Consider the following 25,432-nt stretch of genomic DNA (forward strand, 5'->3'; position numbering starts at 1 on the left):
ACAAAACATATTGTTTCATTGGTTTTTTTAATTTAATATGTCTACTTATAATGTAATATATAATGTTTACTGAATTGTTTTATTATTTTATAATTTGTATATGTTCATATTATAATCATTATACTTTAACAAAAATCATAGGTCTTCGGAAAAAAACATCCTATACTATAGTGATCTAAATTATTTATTGACAGAATCAAAAATATCCTATAAAAAAAGGGAAATTCCATAAAGAAAACACAATCTAATCACAGTCTAATAATTCTAAAAATCTAAATCAGATTCTAAAGACAAAGTGGAAATTTTATAATCCTATATAGGACAAAGTGAAAAATTCAGAATTACCATTAGAATTTTAGGAATCCTTTAAGATCCAATAGGATCCTAAAGGATAAACTGAAATTCCAATAAGATTTTTTGACAAGGGAAATATTTTAACACAATTTTGAAAAAGATCCTCAATCTTTAATTAGAAAGTTATATTACAAAACTTAAAAACAGCATACACTATGGCTAATTTAAATATTTTATTTGTCTTACAAATGTTTAGATTAAGGGTTTAGATCAACTCCTAATACTGAATGTCTGTGTGTCTGTGTATGTGAAAAAGTGGAAAACGAGGGAGAAATGTATCAATAAGTCATGACTGCAACAGTAAGTGGCACAAAAAGCTAAAGACTTTTATTTTGGCGCGGCGTGTGATGTCATAAGGCTGCGTCGCTCCTGCACTGATACGACTGGAAAGAGGTTTGTTTTGAAGCTTTTACATGAACATAAAGCGATTGATTAAAGTTTCAGGTTTTCATCCGATGCTAAATTATGTACCTGTTATTGACAAATTTTTTTTTAACTCTTTATACAACGTAGTACTCCCAGTAATGAGAGCTATTGTTTGAATAAAGCAACAGAAAAGTCTGAGTTATAATGAAAGTTTAATTTATTAAACAGCATGTCATTCCATTCTAAGTATACATCACTATATATAAGAAATGGAGAACTAGTTTTGGTAGGGTCATTTGTGGCATTTTGTTTCTTAATCAGACTTACTCTTTTACCTGATTTATTTTTGTTAATTACTCTCGTACGAACAAACTGATAAAGCACGTGTTGAAGACAGGGGTGTACCGACACGGATAAAGGTAAAGTTGGTTTTATATTCACACTTTCGTTCATTTAGCAGTCTATATATTGTTTACCATATTACTTTGAATATTCGATCGGAATTAGCATGCAAGTGTGGCTTGAAAACAACAATAACACTGTTTATTTGACTGTGAACAATGTTGTACTTTGATAGTCATTTGCTGGTATTATGATTTCTCTATTTAGAATTTGCAATGAATACTTTTCTGAAATTATATTATTAAGGGGAAAGTCTGAATGTGCGAATATAAAACCAACTTTACTTCTATCTGACACGGCACGGTTCGATTCGGTTCACGGTTTTGGAGCCACGATACGGTTCGGTTTCTGTTTGCTGTGGGGTTAGGGTTGATGTCATGTTAACAGCAATGCTAAGGGACAATAGATTCACTTAATAACAAGAACATCTTAACTTTTTCTTTATTAACTTTGTCATCACATTTTTGGTACAGTCAGGATACCAGAGTAAACAACTAAAATTAAATAAATACCTCCAATATAGACTAGTCAGAAAAAAAAACTATTCTCTTTAGTGCAGCCATCTTAACTAAGTAAACTAAAATTAAATAACTGCAGTGTAGACTAGTGAAAGATCTTCTTCATAAACACCATAATATCCACATTCTCAGATGAGAGGCTTGATCTCTGTGCTGACACAGAAGCTCATTTATGATTATATGGTTTCATTTAGATAGATAGGTTTCCGTTTAAATTAATGAAAAAATATACATATAATGTGTTTGTTAAGTGTTTTTACATGACATATTCACCAGTAAAATACATTGCAGTTGTGTCTGAAACTAATGTTAGGGTTGTAGCCGGCTGTATGTTTGCCTCCCGATCTCTCTCTCTCCCGCTCATGCCGGTCATTTCTGAAGGTCCGCCTTTTTGACAGCAGATTGGTCTGGAGACCGATCTATCATCATTTGGCGACGCAGTGCGGGAATGTAAAAAGCATGTCAGAAAGAGCGGGAGAGAGAGCGCTTTTTCTTTTGATCTCGTTTTTCGTGTATTTTTCTGACATGATTATGATTTTCGTTGTTTTTGCTTAACTTTCGTTTGGGAAAAATTATTTTGCATTACTTTTGCCCACTTTAAGAAATTTTGTGAGTTTTGTACATTTTTATTTCAATTGATTTGTATATTATTTTTTGGCTCCGCTCCTTCCCGACAATATAGCTGTATCTACTCAAGTTCACTCTTAGTGTAAGGTGTATAGGGAAAATGTCATACTATTTCCATTTTGCAAACACGTAGAAAATGTATTGTTAAAGACATCAGGTAAGATGTGAAGGTCATCTTTGTTTATTTTATTCAGTATAGGGAAGAATGCGGCGCACAGCGCTGAAGACCTTTTTTTTCTTTTCATCAGTTTTAGCGAGGTAAGAGGGGTTATTCATGAGTTGGAATTGTTTTGTTATATTTATTTCTTTTGTTTGTCTTCACTATCATCCCCTTGCTTGAGTTTAACTAATTTTTGTTTGATACTTTTGTTTGAATTTGCTACTTTATTATATTATTTTTATTAGAGTAAATATTTCTCTTTTTTTTGTATATTTGGGCATTATTCTGGTTTCACAGGAATTCTATTTCTGTACTTAACTGGAAAACCAAAATGTTTCCACACAGATGACTTAAATGTGTCTGGGGGATCTGCAATCTCAGTACTATGTGAAGCAGCCATCCTGCATCCAGTAGTAACGAGTATGATGCTCACTCAAGTCACATGACAAGACATGCACTAAAATACTAACTTTAGAATATAATATTTAGAACAAAACCTCATCATTACTAAAACAATTTAATCAAATGTGATAATAAAGATGTGTTTAAATTGGTTCAATTAGTTAGAGACAAGTGACGTCAACCTCAACAATGGGCAGCAGGGGGCGTGAGAGTACTGCGGTACGCCCCGAGAGTTTCGCGATACGTATCGTGGTTGGTGTATCACGATATTTTGGTATCACGATATTTCGGTTCGGTTTTAATAGCATTACACCCCTAGTTGAAGAGAAGTTATTTTGTTTCTGTTCATTGTTTATTTATTTTAAACAGGACATTTTTATTGTTTTGTTCATTTTAAACAGGATAAAGTGTCCAAACACAGAGAAAAACTCCTGCTGAAGCGACTAATCTCCACACTGTTATAAAGATGGCGTTTATTAAAGAGGAGAGTGAAGATCTAAAGATTGAAGAAACATTCAGAGTCAAACATGAAGATCTGCAGGAACAAACAGGTTGATTTTCATTCTCAAACACCAACTCCGTTATCTGATCCCCATTCAGATATATTTAATAATATGAATACTAAATTAAATCCATCTTGCAGCCCTGAGTGGGCTGCCTGGTTCTCCTAAACGCACATAAGCACTCATTGAAAGACAGGAATGAGTTTATTTCTTGTTACTTGTTCTTGTGTCTTTTGTCATTTTTTTATTATTTAATATTAGTCTCCCATTTCCCATCTCATTTATTAGTGTATTATTAAATGTGTTAAATCATAAATTTTTTTTTGATAAGGCAAATAAAAAAACTTTTCCATCTGGGCCATTTGAAAAATTCCTTAGCCTTTAGCCCTTTATGAGTCTAAAATTTCATTCATAATGGTCTTAAAATGTCATAAAAGTCTTACATTTAACTTGATGAAACCTGCAGAAACCCTGTTTTATAGTATGTCAAAAAATGTGGATGCCCCAATAATAAATATGCTGAGTGAAATGGACACTAAAATAATTAATTATTATAAAATATTGTACAGTATTCTACACTTTATGATGTTGTGGGACGACATTATAGTGGAACAATAACACTTAGCTTTGCACTGACTACAACTGGCCAACAAACTAGTCTAAAAATGACTTTTGCTGCTTAAGAAATGTATTACTACGGAGATCCGGAAGGGACGGGATAGGGAAAAACTGGTGGGAGAAAAAAATAAGTGATAGGAAAACAAGTTTTTAGGCCTTCCCTCGCATGTTTTGCATTCTCTTGAAAAACTGTTTCTCCACAAACACTTCCTGTTCACTTCATTCATGTCAACCCTTCCGTTTTTTGTCAAAATTTTCCCGTATTTTACCATTCTATCCCACTATCATCCTATCATTAATTATTTCCCCATATTTCTGATATATTTTAAAATTTAAAAGCACCCTGAAATTAATAATAAAATGTCTGCATTCACTTTCTTTACAATAAATCTGTGCGTCAATCGTCGCCTTTCATATGCTACCTCTGAACCAGTGAATGCGTGTATATGCGCCGACTGACAGACGCACTTTGTACGATAAACTGATCCCAGATTAGCTTCTGTAGCTTTTTTTCTCCCACCCAGTTTTTTTTTTTTACTTCCACCATTTTCTTTATTCCACCTACTTTTATTTCTCACCATCACGTCCCGGGTCTCTGTAGATTACAGCCAGCTGATGATATGCAAACATTTAAGTGTAAACTTAGTCAGAAATTCTCTGAATATTGACCATATTCATCACATACCAGCAGGCGCCGCTATTGTTATCTTTTTGCCTAAGACTTTTTTTTTTTTTGGATCCTAAAAACCTTGTTATGCTACTCGGGCATGGGATGATAACCGCTTTCAAGGTATGCCACAGTTTGAAAAAGTCGAGGTTTTAAAACCTTGTATATGTAAGGTTTTGATTGTGCACGTTTACAGCCATACAATGTTAGTTGGACTTAAAGGAGTAAGAAAAAAAATACGCTAAAAAAGGTCAGAATCACAGATATTGTTGACAAAAAATGACACTAGACTTCAGTAGTCTAATTTGTATCTATTCGACACTAAACAGAGCAACATGCACTGCAAACTGCGCCAACGACTCGTGTCATCAAAAGCAGGCAACACTACAAACCTGTTTCATAATTTAAAACAATACTATCCTTATGAAGATGCTAAGAAATTACAGACCCAAACAAGTGTTAGTAAACCAGGGCAACTACCCAGCAGAGTGTCATGTGATCATTTTGAAAGCCGTGCCTTACGAGAAAAAAACCACCGAAAAGACAGAAAAAAAGATATGACAAAGACAATCTCAAACACATCTCGATGAACAATTGAAACTTGCTCTACAGGCTCCATGATTTAAGGGCATTTGTTATGACATTAATAGGATTTTTTGCCAGGCTTTCCTTTTTAATATTAAGATATTTGTTTTGAAATCTGTAATACCACTATTGTCCCTCATCGGGCCACAAAGGACATAATCACTGTGGAGAAATCAGATGCTCAAGACATAATCTTTAAAATAATGACATATTAAAAATGCAGCAAATATACAACAGCAGTGGAATATTATTTAAATCCTTATTTTCTGAGGTGAAGCGCTTTAAAACAAGCCCGCTATAGGTAGGCTAATATGCTTTAGCACCAAAACAGTCCATTAAACTATTTTCACGGTTTCATTTTAATTAATTAACTAGGCGCGGTCTGAGCAGCGTGAGTTAAAAGTGCACTGACACTGACATCTAAATATGACATTTAGAATGTAAGCAGAACTAAAAATAGTTTTTAGAAAGAATACTAATCCTAATTAATCTAGGCTACTTGTCCCTGTTAAAGGTCAGTGAAGTTAAGCTTTATTAATTAAAAAAGACAAGCCATTCTTGTACGTGACTTTGTTCTTTGTGTGACTGTAATGTAGACAATAGCTATGTTTCCATCCAAATATATTAATTAAATGTATGTGCAAAACTGGAATAACGCATAAAAGATATGTGCGAATAAAGCAGTGTTTCCATCCAATGAGTCAAAGAGAACAAAATCATCACTTCCTGATTAAATGGGCACCAAATATCAACAGTAAAGGCAGAATTTACTGCGGTAGAAGCTGCATAATTTTTTTCTATATTTAATAAATGTACTTGCGCCTCAGAAGATAATGCTAACACACAATAAACCTGTGGAGGTGTTTGAAGCAATGAGACGCGGAGAACAGACACTCTTGACATGCTCCAGACACTCTGGAGGTCATTAATAATATAATAACATTAATTCTGAAACAATTAAGGCTTTTTAGAATGAATGAGCAAAACAGCATTTAGGATGTGTTAGTGTGCTCAGCCTGCTGGTTTGTCCATTCCCACAAAATTTTTCATCATATGATCTCTTATAACAAACCTTTTTTTTAACGCACATACTGTAATTTGTTCAGTTAAAGTGTTTTCATCGTAGTTTATGCACTTCTTTTCTATCGAATAAAAGTTTATCCTACTCTGTTATGTGCGTGTTTTTTATGTTTATTTTCCAAAGTTATGTGCATCATGACGTGTCCATCAATCGTTTTTATGCGCATCTCTTAAATGAGCATTAAAATAGGTGAGTGGAAACGCAAGGCTATGGTAAGAAATTCCGCTTTGTCTTGAAAAAAGGGGAGGAGACTGACAGAAACTCAGAGTTTAGAGAATAAAACCTGCTCCCGACCAGGTTAGGTTCACAGAGTAAGTTACCACAGTAACTGACTCTGAGTTAAGGTTACCTCTCTTTCAGAAATAGGTTTTACTTACCCTGCTTTCTCGAGTTTAACAAACCTACCATTTTGAAACGGAAAACCCAGGGTTTCTCTCATTTCAGGGTTAAAATACTCTAAGTTTACATGTAACCTCCTCTCTGAAACAGGCCTAAGGTCTATCGGTTTAAGCGTTATCGACAATCATTAGATTATCAAGCAATCGTTAGCATCCCTAAATAATATATATTAATGTATATTTCACCCTATATTTACCATACTCACCATTAAAAGGAGAGTTCATCCAAAACTGAAAATTCTGTGAACATTAACTCACCTTTTACTTGTTCCAAACCGTTTTTTGTTTTTTTGTTTGTTTTCTGATGTTGAACAACAATATCCAATAACTTGTAGGTAATGATTTTGGTTGTTGAAAACGTGACAGTAAATGCTGAATTAAGATTGTTCTCTTATTATTTTATTATTTATATAGTCAGACAGCTAAAATATTTCACAAAATGTGTTAATCAGCTGCACAAAGAGATTGGCATTCTGAAAATTTAATAAAATTGATAGATATAAAGATTTTACGTTTACCATGATAAATATCGACATCGACTTCAATGAAAAAAAAATTATCGTGATAATTTTTTTTGGCTTATCGCCCAGCTGTACCCTCAACCCACCCGCACTCAACCAGGAAAAAGGAAATCCAAAACTAAAAGCGTATCCAGCAGTTCACCTACAGGACCACATCCCCAGGAATCCCAGTCCCCACCAACTATGTCACACTGTCAGGACTTCAACCAAGGACTCCCCACTTCCTTTTAATTATCTTCTCAACTTTTCCCCCCTCCTTCTCTTGGCCTCTCGCCCCTCCCTCTTGTTCTCCTATAAGTCCTCATATTCTTCCAATCTCCTCTAACCCTTTCCATTCTAATATTTACGCTCCTTCTGCCCTTTATTTAAATCAACCTTTTTCCCTGCCTCCTCAACCTTTCACTTCCTGTCCTACACCCCTAAACCAACACCCCCCCTCCCGTACAACTCATCCTATTCCCCCCTCTTTTCTTTCTACACTCCCTACAGCACACACCAGCACAGACCCAACTCAAATTTCTACCCTACCCGCAAAAGTTTCTTCAGCATGTCCCCATTACACACTTTTCACTGCCATCACCTTTTCTGCACCACCAAACAGTCTGGCTTTGAAACCTCCCCCTATCTCTGTAACTACAAGAAATCAGATTCTTTTAGGTGCAGACATGGACCTCATTACATTATTACCAGTTTCACCTCCCACGGAGGATTGTCAGGTGGATTGCAGCAAATTCATCTTCACTTTAAAACAGTCATCCAACACACAGTCGCGCATTCTATCATTAGTTGAGTTTTCCATGGCATTCGCATGATACAAAGACGTCATTTGCTTCGTCTTCCCCCATAGTAGGTGCGAGTTAAACGACTACATGGTTGCGCTCTCCTACGGGGGTACACATTTTTACACTTACCACAAAGTATTTTCCACTAAATTTGCAATTGGGGTGACCAATGGAATAAAAGTCCGAACTGGGGGGCCGTGTGCTTTGATCTCCATAATTGGGTCTTTTTCAATCTAGCCTGCACAGTCTGCCACTCCAATCTTCACGTCACTACCTCCTGCCTTTCCATCTCTCCTTCCACTAATGCAGAACAAACCCGGATATCCACCAGTTATGTCCCACACCCATCCAATTTTAGTATTCCTCCTCTTCTCCCTTCTTCTCTCCCATCCTCTCCTTCCAGTGACATCTGCAATAATTTTAACATTGGCAGATGCCAAAGAAATCCCTGCAAATACCTGCATATTTGTTCTTTCTGCAGTGGGGCAAACGCAAAACTAATTTGCCCAATCTTTAGATCAAGCAATGAAAAATATAAAAACTACCTATCGATTCCAGTGAATATTCCTCATCTCAATTAAATGATCACGCTGATACTATTATTTTTACAGATTCCACCTAGGTGTTTCAGCCTCTCCCTTATACAACGTGTCCTAATTTAAAAACAATCTGCAAACGCAGTTGATCAGCTAGTCAACAAAAAAAGAGTGATAGTGATTTTATGATCGGGCTTTTCACAGCTCCGCCGTTTGACACATATCTCATTAGCCCAATAGGTGTGGCAACCCGAAAATGTTCTAGTAAAAAATGCCTCATAATTGACCTCTCTGCACCACATAACTCTATTTTCCCCAGCATTAATAGCACTGTTCCACTAGACAAATACTTGCTCCACTACCACGACAGTAACCAAGCCATATCCCTTATCAAAACCGCTGGCCGCAATGCCTGGCTAGCTAAAGACAACATTACATCTGCCTTTTAAGTCATGCAATCCACCCAGACTTCTGGCACCTTTTTGGCATTCGTTGGCGCTCCAAATTCTACTTCACAGTCCGGTTAACTTTCGGCTGCAAAAGTTGCCCTAAAATTTTCAACATGCTCTCAGAAGTCATATGTTGGATACTTTCCAATAATTACAGAATTCCTTGCCTCATACACTTGTTAGATGATTTCCTCATCATTTCTTCTACGTCAACACCTCCAAACAAACATTATGCAATCACCCAAAATTTTTTTTACTGACCTCAGAATTCCTTTAGCAGAGGAAAAAATCTCCGGTCCCAGCACTTCCATTGAATTCCTGGGCATTAAATTAGACTCTAAAAAAATCCAAGCATCTCATCCAAATAAGGAAATTGACTGCATCACATCTCTTTGCCAAATCTTTCTCAAATCAATCATGTACCAAACGCAAACTCCTCTCCATTCTCGGTCACTTAAATTTCACCATGCATATCATCCCTCAAGGTCAACCGTTTATTACGCACATCCTTCAACTCTCCACCACAGTCCTCGGTTTAGAAGACACAATCCTTCTCACTAAACCCAATCGTGACAAAATCAGCTTATAGATTACTTTCCTTAAGCAATGGAATCGGTGTACCTTTTGCTACAGCGACTTCATAACATTACCAGTAGTTATTAAATTATTCACTGAAGCAGCCCACCTCGGTTTCGTGGGATTTTACCAGGACTGTTGGTTCGTGTCATCCTGGCCCCTCAAATGCTGGAAATGCCACAAAACGAACAGTGATCTGCACTTTTCAATTTATATCCCATCGCCGCAGCCATTCTTTAGGGTGACGGGTGGTTCGCCACCAGCATTCTTATACACTGTGACAACGAGGCTACAGTACAATGCATTAATAAAGGGCGCTCACACTCGCTGTCACTCATGCCCTTATAACGACATCTCGTTTGAATGGCAGCCACAAAACAATTTATTATAACTGCTGTACATGTACCAGGTTGAAAAAATCAAATTGCTGACACGGTCTCATTTTTCTTTCCAGAAGTTTATCATCCAACACCTGTTCCTCACTATTCACAGATGACACTGCCATAAACCACCCTTTATATCATCTCAGAGAATCCTCTATTTCTCTCATCCTTCAAGCAGTCGCCCCTAGAACTCTCCAGTCATATGTCACTGCATGGAGCTCTTTCAAACACTTTCACTCTTTGTATGAAACACCTTTTCCAGATTTTTCCATCCTCTCTATCACCTCATTTATTGCACATTTACACATTTCAAAAAACATACAAGCTAGTTCAATTTGAAGCTACCTATGTGGGATTCAATTTTTTCACAATTGATACATGGGTCTCCTTCAGATGCCTACACAAATTCCTAAACCACCCTCCTTATCAAAGGCATACAACCCCTACCCCATGCCAGACAACTAATTACACTCCACATCCTTTTCTAATTGCATTCACTCCCTACGCAAAGGATATATTTCCACTCATACAGCCCGCATTTTCGATGCCATGTTCACACTAGCTTTTTATCTGCATTTCTAAAGATGTTCCGAACTAACGATAACATCTAATTTCAATCCCACAATCCACCCACCACATCTGATATTACCTCGCTGGATAAAGAACCTAAGCAAAGCAAAACAGATCAGCGACGCAAAGAACAATTTATTTACATTTTTGACATTCCGTCGCCCCCACACACCCATTACAAATCCTCTTAGCATTCTTACACTACAGGAGAGCCCAAGAACATAACCCCCTCGCCTCACTTTTTACTGACAAAGCTAACCATCCAGTGACATATTTTTTGGTTTAAAAACCACCTAAAAGAAGTTCTCTGCATTTCAGGCTTCCCCCACCCGAACCATTCTCTACACACACATTCAGGATAGGAGCAGCCACTACAGCAGCCCACAACCGCCTCTCCCAACAACAGATACAAACTCTCGGACGTTGATCCTCCAATGCCTTCAAATCATATTTTCGCCTCAGCCAATATAACATTAGAGAAGAATTCTCAGTAGCCAACACCAACACTCATGAATTTTTAAGCAGCACTCATCTATCCGTTCTCCCTATTTTCCATCCTACTAGCATAGGACTCCTTTTTCTCTTTATAATTTCACTTACTTTCATTTATTTATATATATATATATATATATATATATATATATATATATATATATAATTTATATGTGTATATATATTTATATGTGTGTATGTGTGTATATATATATATATATATATATATATATATATATATATATATATATATATATATATATGTATGTATGTATATATATGTATGTATGTATATATGTATAAATTTATATACAGTGAGGTCAATAAGTATTTGATCACCCTGTGATTTTTCAATATCTCCTACTTAGAAATCATGGAGGGGTCTAGAATTTTTACCATAGGTGCATTTCTACTTCCAGATACAGAATCTAAAAATAAAAATACAGAAATCACTTTAGATGATTTTTTAACAATTTATTTGTAAATTAGTTTGTCAAATAAGTATTTGATCACTTACTTTTCAGCCACATTTCTTACCCTCAAAGACCTGTTATTTTGCTTTCAAATAGTTCAGCTACACTCTGCTCAAGATTTTAATTTAATAGCACTCGTTTGAAGTTGTTATCAGTCATAAAGACACCTGTGCACTCCACAATCAGTCAAACGTCTAAGTAGCAACATAGGCAAAACCAAAGAGCTGTCAAAAGACACAAGAGACAAAATTGTAGACCTTCACAAAGCTGGAAAGGGCTATGGGACAATTGCCAAGCAGCTTAGTGAAAAAAGAACAACCGTTGGAGCAATTGTCAGAAAGTGGAAGAGGCTAATGATGACCGTCAATGTCCCTCGGACTGAGGCCCCAAGGAAGATCTTTCCTTGTGGGGTATCAATGATGCTAAGAATGGTCAAGAATCAGCCCAGAACTACACAGGAGGAGCTGGTCAATGCTGTGAAGAGAGATGGAACCACCATTTCCAAGGCTACCATCAGTAATACATTAAGAAGTCACGGTTTAAAATCTTGCATCGCAAGGAAGGTTCCTCTGCTTAAGTCAACCCATGTTTGAAGTTTGCCAGTGACCATCTGGATGATCCAGAGGAGTCATGGGAGAAAGTCCTGTGGTCAGAGAAAACAAAGTAGAACTTTTTGGTCTTAACCCCATTCGTTGAGTTTGGAGGAAGAAGAATGATGAGTATCATCCCAATAAAACCATACCTACAGTGAAGCATGGGGCTGGAAGCATCATGCTCTGGGGTTGTTTTTCTGCACAAAGGACAGGACGACTGCACTTTATAAAGGAGAGGATGAACGGGGCCATGTATTGTGAAATGTTGGGCAAAAACCTTCTTCCCTCAGTCAGAGCATTAAAGATGGGTCGTGGCTGGGTCTTTCAACATGAGAATGACCCAAAGCACACAGCTATGAAAACCAAGGAGTGGCTTAGTATGAATTATATCAAGGTTCTGGAATGGCCTAGCCAGTCACCAGACCTAAATCCAATAGAAAATCTTTAGAGGGAGCTGAAACTTTGTGTTGCCCAGTGACAGCCCCAAAACCTGACAGATCTAGAGTAGATCTGCATGGAGGAGTGGGCCAAAATCCCTCCTGCAGTGTGTGCAAACCTGGTGAAGAACTACAGGAACCGTTTGACCTCTGTAATTGTTAACAAAGGCTTCTGTACCAAATATTAAGCATTTTTGACTCAAGTGATCAAATACTTATTTGACCCACTAATTTACAATAAATCATACAATGCAATTTCTGTATTTTATTTTTAGATTCTGGCTCTCACATTGAGAAGGACCTATGGTGAAAATTCTAGACCCCTCCATGATTTCTAAGTAGGAGATATTGAAAAATCACAAGTTGATCAAATACTTATTGACCTGACTGTATATATATATGTGTGTGTGTGTATATACTCCCTGCAATAATACAGCCGCAGAGGCTTAGCGGGGACACATATTGCTTCCATATGGACCACAAATTAATTACATTACATAGTAGCAGTAACAACGCTCTAGAAGCTCTACTGAGCTATACTCACCCTTTGCACTACTACACCAACATTGTAGCTTAATCTGAGCTCATACCCACATTACTATTGACCAGAACCAACGTTCCTGCAGGAGTTCACTCAACTCTTTAATATGCTGATTTTCACTCACTCATCGCACCACTGCAGCAACAGTGTCAGTCTAGCTCTCCTATTCACTTCCATCATAACATTTCTGTAAGAGCACACATAACACTCCAGACACTTACTACCAATATACCTCGGCAGCCGCAGAGTCACGCTGCTGAGCCTCATTCCTCCTCTGCAACACAGCTGCAACAGTAACGCTCTGCTTGAGTTCACATACACTTCTATTTAGGCATTTACTAGTGACACACTCCCCAGCATTGCCACAGCAGTTGAAACGTCTCTCCAGAGGCGTACTTTCCTTTTATTACTGACTTTATCGCATTTCTGCAGTTGCAGAGATGCTTCGCTTAGCTTCATTCCCCTCTGCACCACTGCTGCAGGAGGGATGCTCTGCTGAGCTCATATACACTTCCATTTAGCCATTCACTACTGATACACTTCCCAGCACTGCCAATGCAGTTAAAATGTTTCTGCGGAGGCGTATTTCCCATCCAGTATTGAATTCCATTCCACCTCTGCAGCAGCAGAGACGCTCCGCTGAGCTTCATTGCCCTCTGCACCACTGCTGCAGCAGTTACGCTCTGCCTGAGCTCTGCCTGAACACTTCCAAATTTTCATACTGATACTCTGCTCTGCCATAGTAGTTTAATCTCCTCTGTGGATGTGTAGTTACCCTTCAATAATTCCATGATACTGACACACGCCGCGTGTGTGCAGCAGCAGAGACACTCTGCTGAACTTTATAGCTACATTTCAACACTGCCATATTGATCCTCTCTAAAAGAACTCACGCATACATGCTTCAAATCATTACATTTACCTCACTCTCCCGCCCGGTACATGCAATTAAAACTGCCCCGGGAGCACACAAAGTTGTACATTATCTGTCTGCCAATACACCACTACTCCAGTAGCAACAACTACTCTTATCACACCATTTACACCCGCACTGGTCACATTTTTGCTTCTACAAGCAGCCAGGTTTTGCATTGATCTTCATTTGCCTTTTGGGGGGGGGGGGTTCTTCAAATACGAGGCTGCTGTGCCGAGCAGAGCATTTTGGGGAGTTCTCGAGACCTACCTGAGCTCAGAGCTCCCCTCTCGTCCTGCAAATGGGAGGGAGCCCAGGGCTCAAGGACCTTTTGAGCTCAGGGCTCTCTCCCTGGACAGCATGTCAAACTTGCTTATAATCAATCATCAAATAAGTGTGAACTCTTGAAGTGAAGTTTATTTATAAACTAATTTTGAGAGAATCACGTGATTATAATTGAACATGGCTGGTTCTACATTACCTACGTATGATCCACCAATCAGACAATTCCTAACCCACTATAAAGAGCCAATATTTCTCACTATTGTCATCTTCAATTTAAAGAATCCCTCCTTCCAACCCCTACTCCTCCACCATTCTTTTAATTGGGTGGCACGGTGGCCCAGTGATTAACACTGTTGCCTCACAGCAAGAACGTCACCGGTTCTAGTCCTTTAACAGGCCCGCTGTATTTCTGTGCAAAGTTACCGTGTTCTTCCCGTGTTCGTGTGGGTTTTCCATGGGTTCTCCGGTTTCCTCCCAAATTCCAAAAACACACTTACAACATACAAAAGTTAATTGATCAATCTAAATTTAGCACTACAGTCAAACTCTTATCTAGCAGCATTTCTCTTTATAACAATCATTTTCCGTCATCAGCTCTTAACAAAATAGGGGGAGCACTCTAGACCTACCTGAGCTTGGAGCTCCCCTCTCACCCTGCACACGGGAATTGAGCACAGTGCTCAAGGAACTTTTGAGCTCAGGGTTCTCTCCTGGGACAGCATGCCAAACTTGTGAACCAAAGTGTAAACTATTGAAATATTAATTGAATCTGCTTAAATGTGCACACACTATTGGACTGAACAAAATAATTGATTTATTTTACGTTTAATGTGCATGAAAATTACATCGTGAAGCCAATGTTTACAGTGTCTTTTAACTTTTCAGCTTTTGATGAGTTTTAAAGACTTAATGAAAATTAATGTTTTTTTATTTCAGACCTTTTTGAAGAGAATGAGGAGATTAAAGAGGAGGAACATCATGTCAAAATTGAGGAAAAAAAACATTTACAGACTGATGGTAATTTAAAAAGGAGAGACAGGAATCGTTTCACCTGCACTCAGTGTGGAAAGAGTTTTGGAAGAAAAAGCGATCTTAAGATTCACATGATGATCCACACTGGAGAGAAACCATTCACATGCACTCAGTGTGGGAAGAGTTTCAACCAAACATCAAACCTTAATCGACACATAAGGATCCACACTGGAGAGAAACCATTTACTTGCACTCAGTGTGGGAAGAGTTTTAACTGCTCATCACACCTTAATCAACACATGAGGATCCACACTGGAGAGAAACCATTTATATGCACTCAGTGTGGGAAGAGTTTCAGCCAATTATCATCCCTTAATCAACACATGATAAGCCACACTGGAGAGAAACCATTCACATGCACTCAGTGTGGGAAGAGTTTCAACCGATCAGCAAACCTTACTGAACACATGAAGATCCACACTGATGTGAAAGAGTATATGTGCTTTGAGTGTGAGAAGACTTTTATTACAGCTCCAAAATTGAAACTGCACCAGAAAATTCACATTGGAGAGATCATACAAGTGACCATACTGTGACAAGAGGTTTAATCAGTTAACGCATCTGAAAACTCAAAAGAGAATTCACAGTGGAGAGAAATCATACAGATCTGACCAGTGTCTACTGAGTTTCGCTCATTCAGAGCAGCTTAAGAAACATATGGACAAAAAATTTTACACATGACCTGAATGCAGCAAAACATTTTCTCATTTGCTCAGGATGTGTCATGTCTGAATAATGTATGAAAAGGCTGAGTGTTGGTATACTGTTTTCCAACACTCCTACACTGCAGTAGGTGGGGTTAAAAATGTGTTTGAAATTGTTTACCATAAACAATGGTGGCTGCTGATAAAGAACAGTTTCATAAACATCTGGCAAACAGCACCTCTTAAAATCTTTTTGCAAGTGATTGTGCTTGTGCGGATACATCTGTACTCTTCTCTCCAGTGTATTCATGTAGCTAGTGTTGTTTTGGATTATGTTCTCTGTCTGACTCCCTGAATGAGAAACAAATCACTGGTAAGACACCACACATCAAAGAAGGTGGAGCTTCAGGACAGTTAGTTTGCAGTATACCAGGGCCTCAGGTTTAGATAGCCCATTCAATTGTCCTGTGTTGCATCCTTTTATAGTAAAGTTTCTTTATTTTTAGGTTCAAGATTCTTTTTAGTTTACTACATTTACTTTTTTGAGTAGAATGCAAAAACTTGATGAATATTTTATGATTTAGGCAGAGTGACAGGTATTAAGTTTTACAATATTAATACACTCTGTGATGATCCCAAGACTCCAGGTTGGAGTATGTGGTAAATCGTGATTGGATGCCTGCATTACTCATCAATGGCTATATAAAAGTTGTTGTGCTAGCTACCCCAGGATGCTGTGGCTACTCAGGAGTCCTCATGTCAAGACCTGCCATCTCATTGACTCTTTTACCTTATGGTTTTGTTTTGCATTACTTGTATCAAGTAGTTACAGTTTTTTAGGATTGCTTACACACAAGCTTACACACAAGCAGCCCATATTTGCACAACTGTAAGCACATTTTCAACTTAACACTTGTTGCAAAACTCCACACACAGTGATTTGCAAAACACTAAACACACTTAACATACATTACACACTAAAATCTATCATGAAGTCACTTCATTGCAATACCAAAGCACGGACTGTCAAATCACTGCACCGTCCAACCAAGTGGTTCAACACAGTCATCAGGTGTGCAAACACTTGTTTGATTAATTGTAGACACACCAATCATGTGTTTAAGCACTATAAAATGCCAGTTTCAATGAAAACCATCAGGTCTCAATATCAACACTGGCACACACTATAAAAAAAAAAAAAAAAAAAACATTCAAATGAAACAAATTCATGGAGTGCCTTTAGAGCACAATTTCGAAAGGGTAAAAAGACTGTGATAATCTTTTACTGTACTGTAATAATAGATCTACACTGAACTACACAATTTTGCCTGACACTGTTCTTCAGGTAGTTTAACGAATAGATGGAGAGGAGATCCAGCATGAGTTCCTTTACGTAGATGAGGCTGGGTTCAACCTGACGTGAACACAGAGTAGAAGAAACATCATTGGCCACAGGGCTATAGTCAATGTCCCAGGGCAACGTGGGGGAAATATACAGTTACACTGTGCAGCCATTACAAAGAATGGGGTCCTCCACTGCCATGTCCATATGGGCCTTAACAACACAGCACATATACTTACATTCTTGGACCAATTGCACTACATAAAAGCAGCAAAACAATTCGATCATACGCAATACATTGTTGTCTGGGACAATGTGTCTTTCCACCGTTCTGCTCTGGTTCAGAACTGGTTTCAGCAACATCCACATTTCACTGTCCTATATCTTCCAGCATACTCTCCATTCCTCAACTCTATAGTCAAGTTTTTCTCAGCATAGTGGTGGAAGGTATATGATCTCCATCTCCAGGCTGAGGTACCCCTCATCCAAACCATGGAGGAGGCCTGTGACCAGATGGAGGTAGCAGCAATACAAGATTCTACATTCAAGACACTTCTTTCCAAGGTGTCTTGCTAAGGACAACATTGCAATGTTGATAATTCTTATGCCAGATTCAGCTAGGCGAAGAGACGATGTCTAACTTACAGTTCACTACGTAAAATGACATGTTACAGTACTTTAAATCCTTATGTCAACATGTTAGACATGTTGATGAATAAATGAGTTTCTTCAAGGTGCAGCATTGTTCTTGAGTATTGTTTGGTGGATTTACTTTATATTTGTACTTTGTTGATCATAGCCTGCTCTCATCATAGGGAAGTAGAAGTGCTAAAAGTGTTTTAAGTTTATCACAGCAGAGTGTAACTTGTGCAAACAGAGTATAGTAAATGTGAAAATGTGTTTCTTATGGTAAAGTGTGGTTTTTAAACAGAAGTGTATAGTTTTTACAAGAGTTTAATTATGCAAAGGATCTGTAGTGTTTTGCTAATTGGGTGTGTGGTTGTGCTAATTGTGTGTACTGTTTTGAAAACATGGGCCCTGTTTTGAAAATCGTGCTTAAGCAATCCAAAAAAACTGTAATGGTGTGTGCCAGTGTTGATATTGAGACCTGATGGTTTTCATTGAAACTGGCATTTTACAGTGCTTAAACACATGATTGGTGTGTCTACAATTAATCAAACAAGTGTTTGCACACCTGATGACTGTGTTGAACCAATTGGTTGGACGGTGCAGTGATTTGACAGTCCGTGCTTTGGTATTGCAATGAAGTGACTTCATGATAGATTTTAGTGTGTAATGTATGTTAAGTGTGTTTAGTGTTTTGCAAATCACTGTGTGTAGAGTTTTGCAACAAGTGTTAAGTTGAAAATGTGCTTAGAGTTGTGCAAATATGGGCTGATGTTTTGATACTTGTGTGTAAGGTTTTGCTAATAGTGTACTACTTTTAATTTTAGTGTGTAAGCAATCCTAAAAACTGTACATGACAGCTACAGGCTGTCATGTAAGCCAACAGCTATTTGTAGTAAAAGCAGTGATTCAGATGTAAAGCATAGACACTGAGGAGACATTAAAGAACATCATAGAGTGAGTTCAAAAATGTTGTAGTTAATATTTGATGTACTTAAAAAGTGATTGAGAATTACAAATTGCATTTCTGATTGGAAAAATGCTTTAAGTTAACAAACATGTGGAGTTAAATTAGTACTATGAACTCTAAGCTATTGCAGTAAGGATTTTGAACAGTTATATCAGATGTAAGCACCATGTAGTGCTGGTGAATTAAAAACAGAAATGTTTTTTAAATTACATAATGTAAGATTTAATGTAACTAGTGAGCAAGCACTAGAATAAATTAATAAAAGTAAGTGAAGCACAATCTGAAGCCAAAAAAAATTATTATAAGGACATTTAACAAATATAAAATTAAGCATATTTACATATTATAAAAATTATTGAGAATTCGAAAAAATAAGTTGTTAAACAGCAAACAAAAATAAATTAATTAATGAATTAATAAAAACAAATTGGATAAAAGGAGTCTTTATTTGATGAAGGAAAAAATGGGAAAGAAAAAAAAAGATTTATTAAGTCATGAGCTAAATTCTATATATATTAATTAAGAGGACATAGGGATGAACTTTGGGGGACTGTAGACTCGTACCTACCAGACATCTCTGAGTGTACTGGCAAATGGAAAGGTTTGTGAAAAAACACAAAGAGCAAAATGGCTTTGGACACTTGAACTTTATGCCCAGGATTTACTGAGGACTGAAAAAGCTACATTTGTTCAGAGACATTACAGTTTTTTACAACGGCTATGACACTTTTTTCAATACATTTAACAAGTTTGCTAAACTCTTAACGCAGCAACACACCTAAAACACACAATTGGCAAAACAGTTAATTTCATGCTCAAAATCACACATTATAAACTAAACCTCTAAACTACTTTTCAAAATACAATAATAAACGAACACAATACACCATGTCTAACAAAACACTATAAACATGTTTCAAAATGACATAATTGTTCAAAACACTAACACATGTTCTCTTCCAACAGAAACATTTAGTCAATCAGAATACATAGACAATAAAAACACTTATCATCAGCTGACATTACAGAAACTGCATTATTTTGTGTCAGCTCTGCCCTTATATTTGAAGCCGCTTTACAGTTTTGTGTTATTGGGTTTAGTAAATGCATGCATTTTGTTTCTTTTGCTGCAGAAATTCAATACAAAAAAACAACCATCTCAGAGCAGCTTTATAAAATGTACAGTTTATGTAAAAAAAAAAAAAATACAGAAACAGAATTGCTGCAGTACAGACTTTATTTGCAAAAATAAACCAGAAAAAAATGGAATTATAATAAAATGAAAAAGTAATCCTCTATTCTGCCCGGTCTTCTGCATTTGGCCACATGTTCTCATCCACATCACACCTAATATCTTCTCTGGCAAGGCACCGTGGGAAGAATCTTTTGGCATGCCTAATCCACCCCTGGCAGTGTTCAGTTGTGATGTCTTGGCATGCAGCATCCATTGCATCCAGGAGGGCCATTTGGTCATGTGGACGATGGTCAAAAACCTTCCATCTCCAGGCTGAGAAAAACTCCTCAATAGGGTTGAGAAAAGAGGAGTAAGGGGCAAGGAAATGGGACATCATCCTTGGATTAGCGTCAAACCAGGCTGTGACTGCACGAGAATGGTGGAATGCCACATTGTCCAACGTCTTCTAAAAACAGGAGAAGGCGGTCGGTGTTGTAGGGGCCAATCTGACATTTACGCAGGAGTGCACCATTGTTGGAGATTGCGGCACACATGGTGATGTTGGCTCCTCTCTGGCCCGGCACGGTAACTGTGGCCCTTTTGCCTATTATATTCCTCCCACGGCGACGCCTTTTCGCCAAGTTGAAGCCAGCCTCATCAACATAGATTATTTCATGTGGGACTTGATTGGCCTCCAACTCCATGACTCTCTGAAAGTAATTAGACACATAGATGTACAGTACAGCATTTACACTATGTACTAATGAACTCCAGGTTTATAGAGTAGTTTACTTCAAAACACACTGTGTATATTATAGTAATGACTGTATTGCATAACCTTACCTGGACATATTGGTGACGGAGTTCTTTGATGCGCTCACTGTTCCTTTCAAAAGGAACTTTGTATAGATGTTTCATTCTGACTCTGTGTTTAGCTAGAGTCCGAGAAATTGATGTTAAGCTAATTGCTGCAATATTCCCAAAGACAAAGTTGTCCTCTACAACTCTGGACTGAATTTCCTTCAGTTTTATTTCATTGTCAGCAATCACCATGTTGACAATAGCAAGTTCCTGTTCTTCATTCAGGAGCTTTCCTCTGCCCCCTGAGGGAGGTAAACGTTGAAACCTTAGAGGGACAAAATACAGATACTTTTTAGAGACCAAAGGCATACAGTTACTCTAATACAGTAAATGGTTAGTTACACTTTACTGTAGAAGAAGCAATATCCTACCTGTTGGTTTCTCTGAAAATGCGGACAATGGATGCCACTGTGTCCCGGCTGAGATTTGGCTGTACTCGTTCACCAGCCTCTCTGTATGATAGCCCGTGGTTTATGACATGATCAATAATAGTAGCTCTTATCTGATCAGTTACCCTAGCTCTGGTCCTTCTTTGAGCGCCACCACGCATTCTAACTCCTCTCCTTCTACCTTGCCCCACTCCACTCCCTGGTCCTTGTCCCACTCCTCTCCCTCTACCTTGTCCCACTCCTCTCCCTTGTCCTGGTACTCGTCTTCCTCTCCCTCGTGCAGGCATTCTTTCTTTCTTTCTTTCTTTCTTTGTGTTGCTGTATATTGTTCCTTTTCCACACAAGATCAGCTCAAATAGTCCTCTTTTATAACATATGATCATGTAATTGGAAAAACCTTAACACCTGAGTTTGGTTGCTAGATGGGAATCAGCTGTGATTTATATATTTACATAACTGCAATAAGCTGTTTGTCATTGGCGATGGAATAAAATACAGGGAATATATTTGTGTTTCAATTGACTTTAGCCTATATAAGTTCTGTTTAGAACATGAAGTTATCTGTTCTGACATACTGTGTGAAAGCATTTGTAAATTTGACTTTAAAATTACATTGTTTTGGTCTTAGTTGTGTTTGTGTATAAAAGAAGTTTAAGCATTTTAAATTTGTGTTAACTGGATGCATTTTGTGTTAAAGCAACAAGAAATGTGTTAATTGTATAGCCCACGAAGACGGATGTTGTGCTAACTGCGTTAAGAGTTTAGCAAATTTGTTAAATGTATTGAAAAAAGTGTCATAGCCATTGTAAAAAACTGTAAAAAGAGACACTAACGAGAGACTGATGAACTGATCAAAGAGAAAAAACGCTTCACCAGAACTTTACATCAGCTGAGTCAAAGAAAGAAGCCAGCCCAAAGAGAGAGGGGGAAACACAGTGCCCTGATATGAACGAATGACAGGACACCACAGAAGCACCAATCTGTGAGCTGGTTGTCTCAGGTTGCGAGGGGGGATAGTCTGACAGTCCATCTCAAAGTAGCTCCTATAGTCCAAATTACGTTCAAGCATTACAGAAGGAAAATTAAGAACAAAAGTGTAGCTACCCATTCTTGTATCAAATCAGACTCCTGTCAATTTGAGAGAAATTATTATCATGCAAATTTTAAGTAAGAAAAAGTGTTATAAGGTAATTTCAAGGTGAAACTTTAAATATTGAATGATATATTATAATGAATGTTCAAAAATTTAGGTTTAAGTTTTAATACGTTTAGTCATAAAAGTCCTTAAACATAGAATGATAAATTACAATGCAGCAGACTAACTAAAGAAAAAGAAAAAGCGTTTGATAAGGCAATAAATAAATAGGAGAATAAATAAGAATGGAATTAAGTATTTAAGTTAAAACTAAGTAAAAGAAATATCTTAGCATAATCTTATTGTGAATGGCCTAAATCAAGATTGGATATTGAAAACTGGAAAGAGATTCAAATCTAGAAAAAATATTTATAGTTAAAGAGAAGATTGAAATAACAAGTTGAAATAAAATTCATAGGACATAAGGTCAGAAAGTAACAGTTCTAAATTGCTATAAGAAAAATTGAAAGAGAAAAGTGTTTAAGAAAACAATATAAGGAATTAATAAGGAATAATAGTTAAAACAGAGCAAACAGAAATTTACAATACATACAGTAAGTTTTAGTCAGATGATAAAAAAATGCATCAAAATTGTATGAACAACTAATTTGAGGGGAATGCCTCAGGAAATAATTATGAGCCAATAGAAAATAACTCAAAGACAAAAAGGAATTAATATATAGCTCAGAAAATTGATTAGTAAAAGAAAGAAGTGTCAAGTTCCAACTAAATGATTGTCATTACAGGACTGAGATGCAGATAAAATCAGCCAGCATTGTCAGGGTTCAAATTAAATCAGATGTAGATCTGCCCAGAAAGAAAAACACTAGATGCTGAAATAGGTATAAAACTCTTTCAAAAAGTGTAAAAATAGGAGCATTAATAGAAACATCTAGATACTGTAATATACAATCTGTCCCAGACATTTCTATTTAAATTTAAAGGAGTAATAAATTATAAGTAACTAATAATGTTTAATTGAAGTTAATTTGCTAATTAAAATAAATGGTTAATCAAGACAGACAAAAGAGGCTTAATGTTGATAATATGATTTAAGAGCAATCAATAGGAGAAGATTTTCCAGCTGAAGTTCATATTGTATTTGAAGATTTGTTTTTTTGGATGGTAAATATTTCAAGTATTGGGTTTCTATTGAGTTTATTTTAGGTAACTACCAGAGGAGGGTAGAAACTTGTTTGTACTTGTGTAGGCTGATGACTATCATATATTGTATACACCAGAATGCATAAAGGGTTAAAATTAGGGAGAAGATCTTAGGATGGACACTGTCACAATATGTGGGTGATTGAATTATCTGCAACTTCACAAAGATCTAGTTCAATTAAAAGACTTGAGTGGAGACCATTGCTCCAAACAGTGAGATATGATGACTGTTTTTGGTGTTGACTGGATAGAGAATTATTCTGTAAACAAGCACAGTTGAGAAACTATGATGAGTAGATGATTGGAGATGGTAGCAAAAGCAAATTATGAAGCTGGAACAGTTATTACATTTGTGACAAAAGAAGTACTTCCTAAATTTTGAAATGCCTTCAGAAATAAGTTCATAATGGGTTTGCATTCATAAAGTATTCATGAAGTTAATGAATGATCAATAAATAAAAACATCTAAAGGAGTATGAAAAATTATGAATAAAGCAAAAAAGAGAGAATAATTGTATTATGCTCAATTACCAGAAATGGCTGAAAGAGATGAAGATGATCCATCAAGACCAACGCTCAATGAAATATGTGAAAATAATAAACTTAATGGGATTAATTTGCTAACAAGTGCATTGGTGAGTGATGGCATGGAAACTGACAGAAAGAAGCATCTAACACTGCATCGCATGAACTGCTATTGGGTCGACCCTTGAAAGAAACCTTGAAAGAAACCTTGCAAGAAACAGCATGACCCTTGCAAGAAACCACATGAAACTTTGCATAAAACCTGGCATATAATCTCACATATAACCGTGCACATAACTCTTGGAATGGTTTGCAAAGATGTCGAATGCAGTAGGGACTTTTATGAAGAAACAAATAATTGCCATGTGCAAAGCGATATCTGTGCAGGAAACCAGAAAGGAGCCATGTGAGAGAGCAGTGATACAAGGTCCAATTGGTCTAGGTGATTGAGTCTATCTGAGGATGCTCTGGAGAACTCAGGAGGAAAGGACCATATCTGGATGAGGGCAAATCCAACAGCTGCCAAAGTGGATGCCATTGATGAGGTACCAATGCCTCAAAGGAGCGAAAGGAAACAACTCCAGCAAGGGAAAGCTGACCGGAAACAGAGGAGCCTGAATATTCTAAAGCTCTAAACTACTAAGTGCAACGTGTGGAAGGAGAAGTTAATCAGAACAAAGTAAAGAGTGATTCTGATAATTTGCCTGAGTACCACATACAGAAGTGCCACAAGTCAAGGGATGATGAATGCACAACTGCAGATTTCAAAACTCAGACACTCACCCACACATCTCCATTAACATCTATTAAAGTCAAGTGAAGATGCTGGTAGCTTAGAAGAAGAGAAACAAGGATGACCAAAGATCAAGATCACATTTGATGCTTTTTATGTTTGTATATTGAATTTGTTTGCATATTGCTTTTATGGTACCTATATATAATATCACTTCAGTATATGCTACATGAGTGTGAAAACTAGCAGCTAGCACTGAACCAACTGAATACTTATGCTTAAAACATTGTTGTCTTTGATGTGTTAAGAGAAAAAACAGAGTACAGTCTTTTACTTCATTCAAATCAAAAGAGAGGGGAGATGTTTGGCTGGACTTCTGTCAAAGTGCGGTGGCATAATCTAGTCAATTGATAACAGCTATGTGGCTAATATCAGTCACTAGATAGAGGTAATTAAGAGAACTGGATTATGAAATTGCACTTTGGGTTAAAAGACAATAATATTAAGACTAAAGTCTTAAGAGGAGGGATTGAAGAAGATTTCTATTCTCTCAGTGTGTAGTATTTTCTAAGTGTAAAGCAGTTAATTTTCTCTTCTCAAAATG

The 25,432-nt window shown here is 37.1% G+C and overlaps 2 protein-coding genes across 4 annotated transcripts in view; one reads left to right on the forward strand and one right to left on the reverse strand.

The window, feature by feature from the left end:
• Positions 1-25,432, reverse strand: part of LOC137490965 (protein NLRC3) — a 766,684-nt gene that overhangs the window by 219,081 nt on the left and 522,171 nt on the right. The gene's annotated exons all lie outside the window — the stretch shown is intronic.
• Positions 697-23,934, forward strand: LOC137490999 (uncharacterized). 3 transcript variants are annotated; one of them, XR_015483502.2, is made up of 4 exons: positions 697-747; positions 3,231-3,380; positions 15,169-16,454; positions 18,629-23,934. XR_015483502.2 is itself a non-coding variant. In XM_087249503.2 (3 exons), the coding sequence occupies exons 2-3, from the start codon at positions 3,296-3,298 to the stop codon at positions 15,798-15,800; spliced, it is 717 nt and encodes a 238-aa protein (XP_087105629.1). In that variant the 5' UTR covers positions 697-1,139; positions 3,231-3,295; the 3' UTR covers positions 15,801-23,934. The 3 variants fall into 3 exon arrangements, 2 of the variants coding, with proteins under 2 accessions (XP_087105629.1, XP_088506890.1); XM_087249503.2 differs by having other exon boundaries at positions 697-1,139; positions 15,169-23,934; XM_088650764.1 differs by having other exon boundaries at positions 15,169-23,934.

The sequence above is a fragment of the Danio rerio genome, chromosome 4 (genome assembly GCF_052040795.2).
Source record: "Danio rerio strain M-AB ecotype USA chromosome 4, GRCz13ab, whole genome shotgun sequence".
NCBI lineage: Eukaryota > Metazoa > Chordata > Actinopteri > Cypriniformes > Danionidae > Danio > Danio rerio.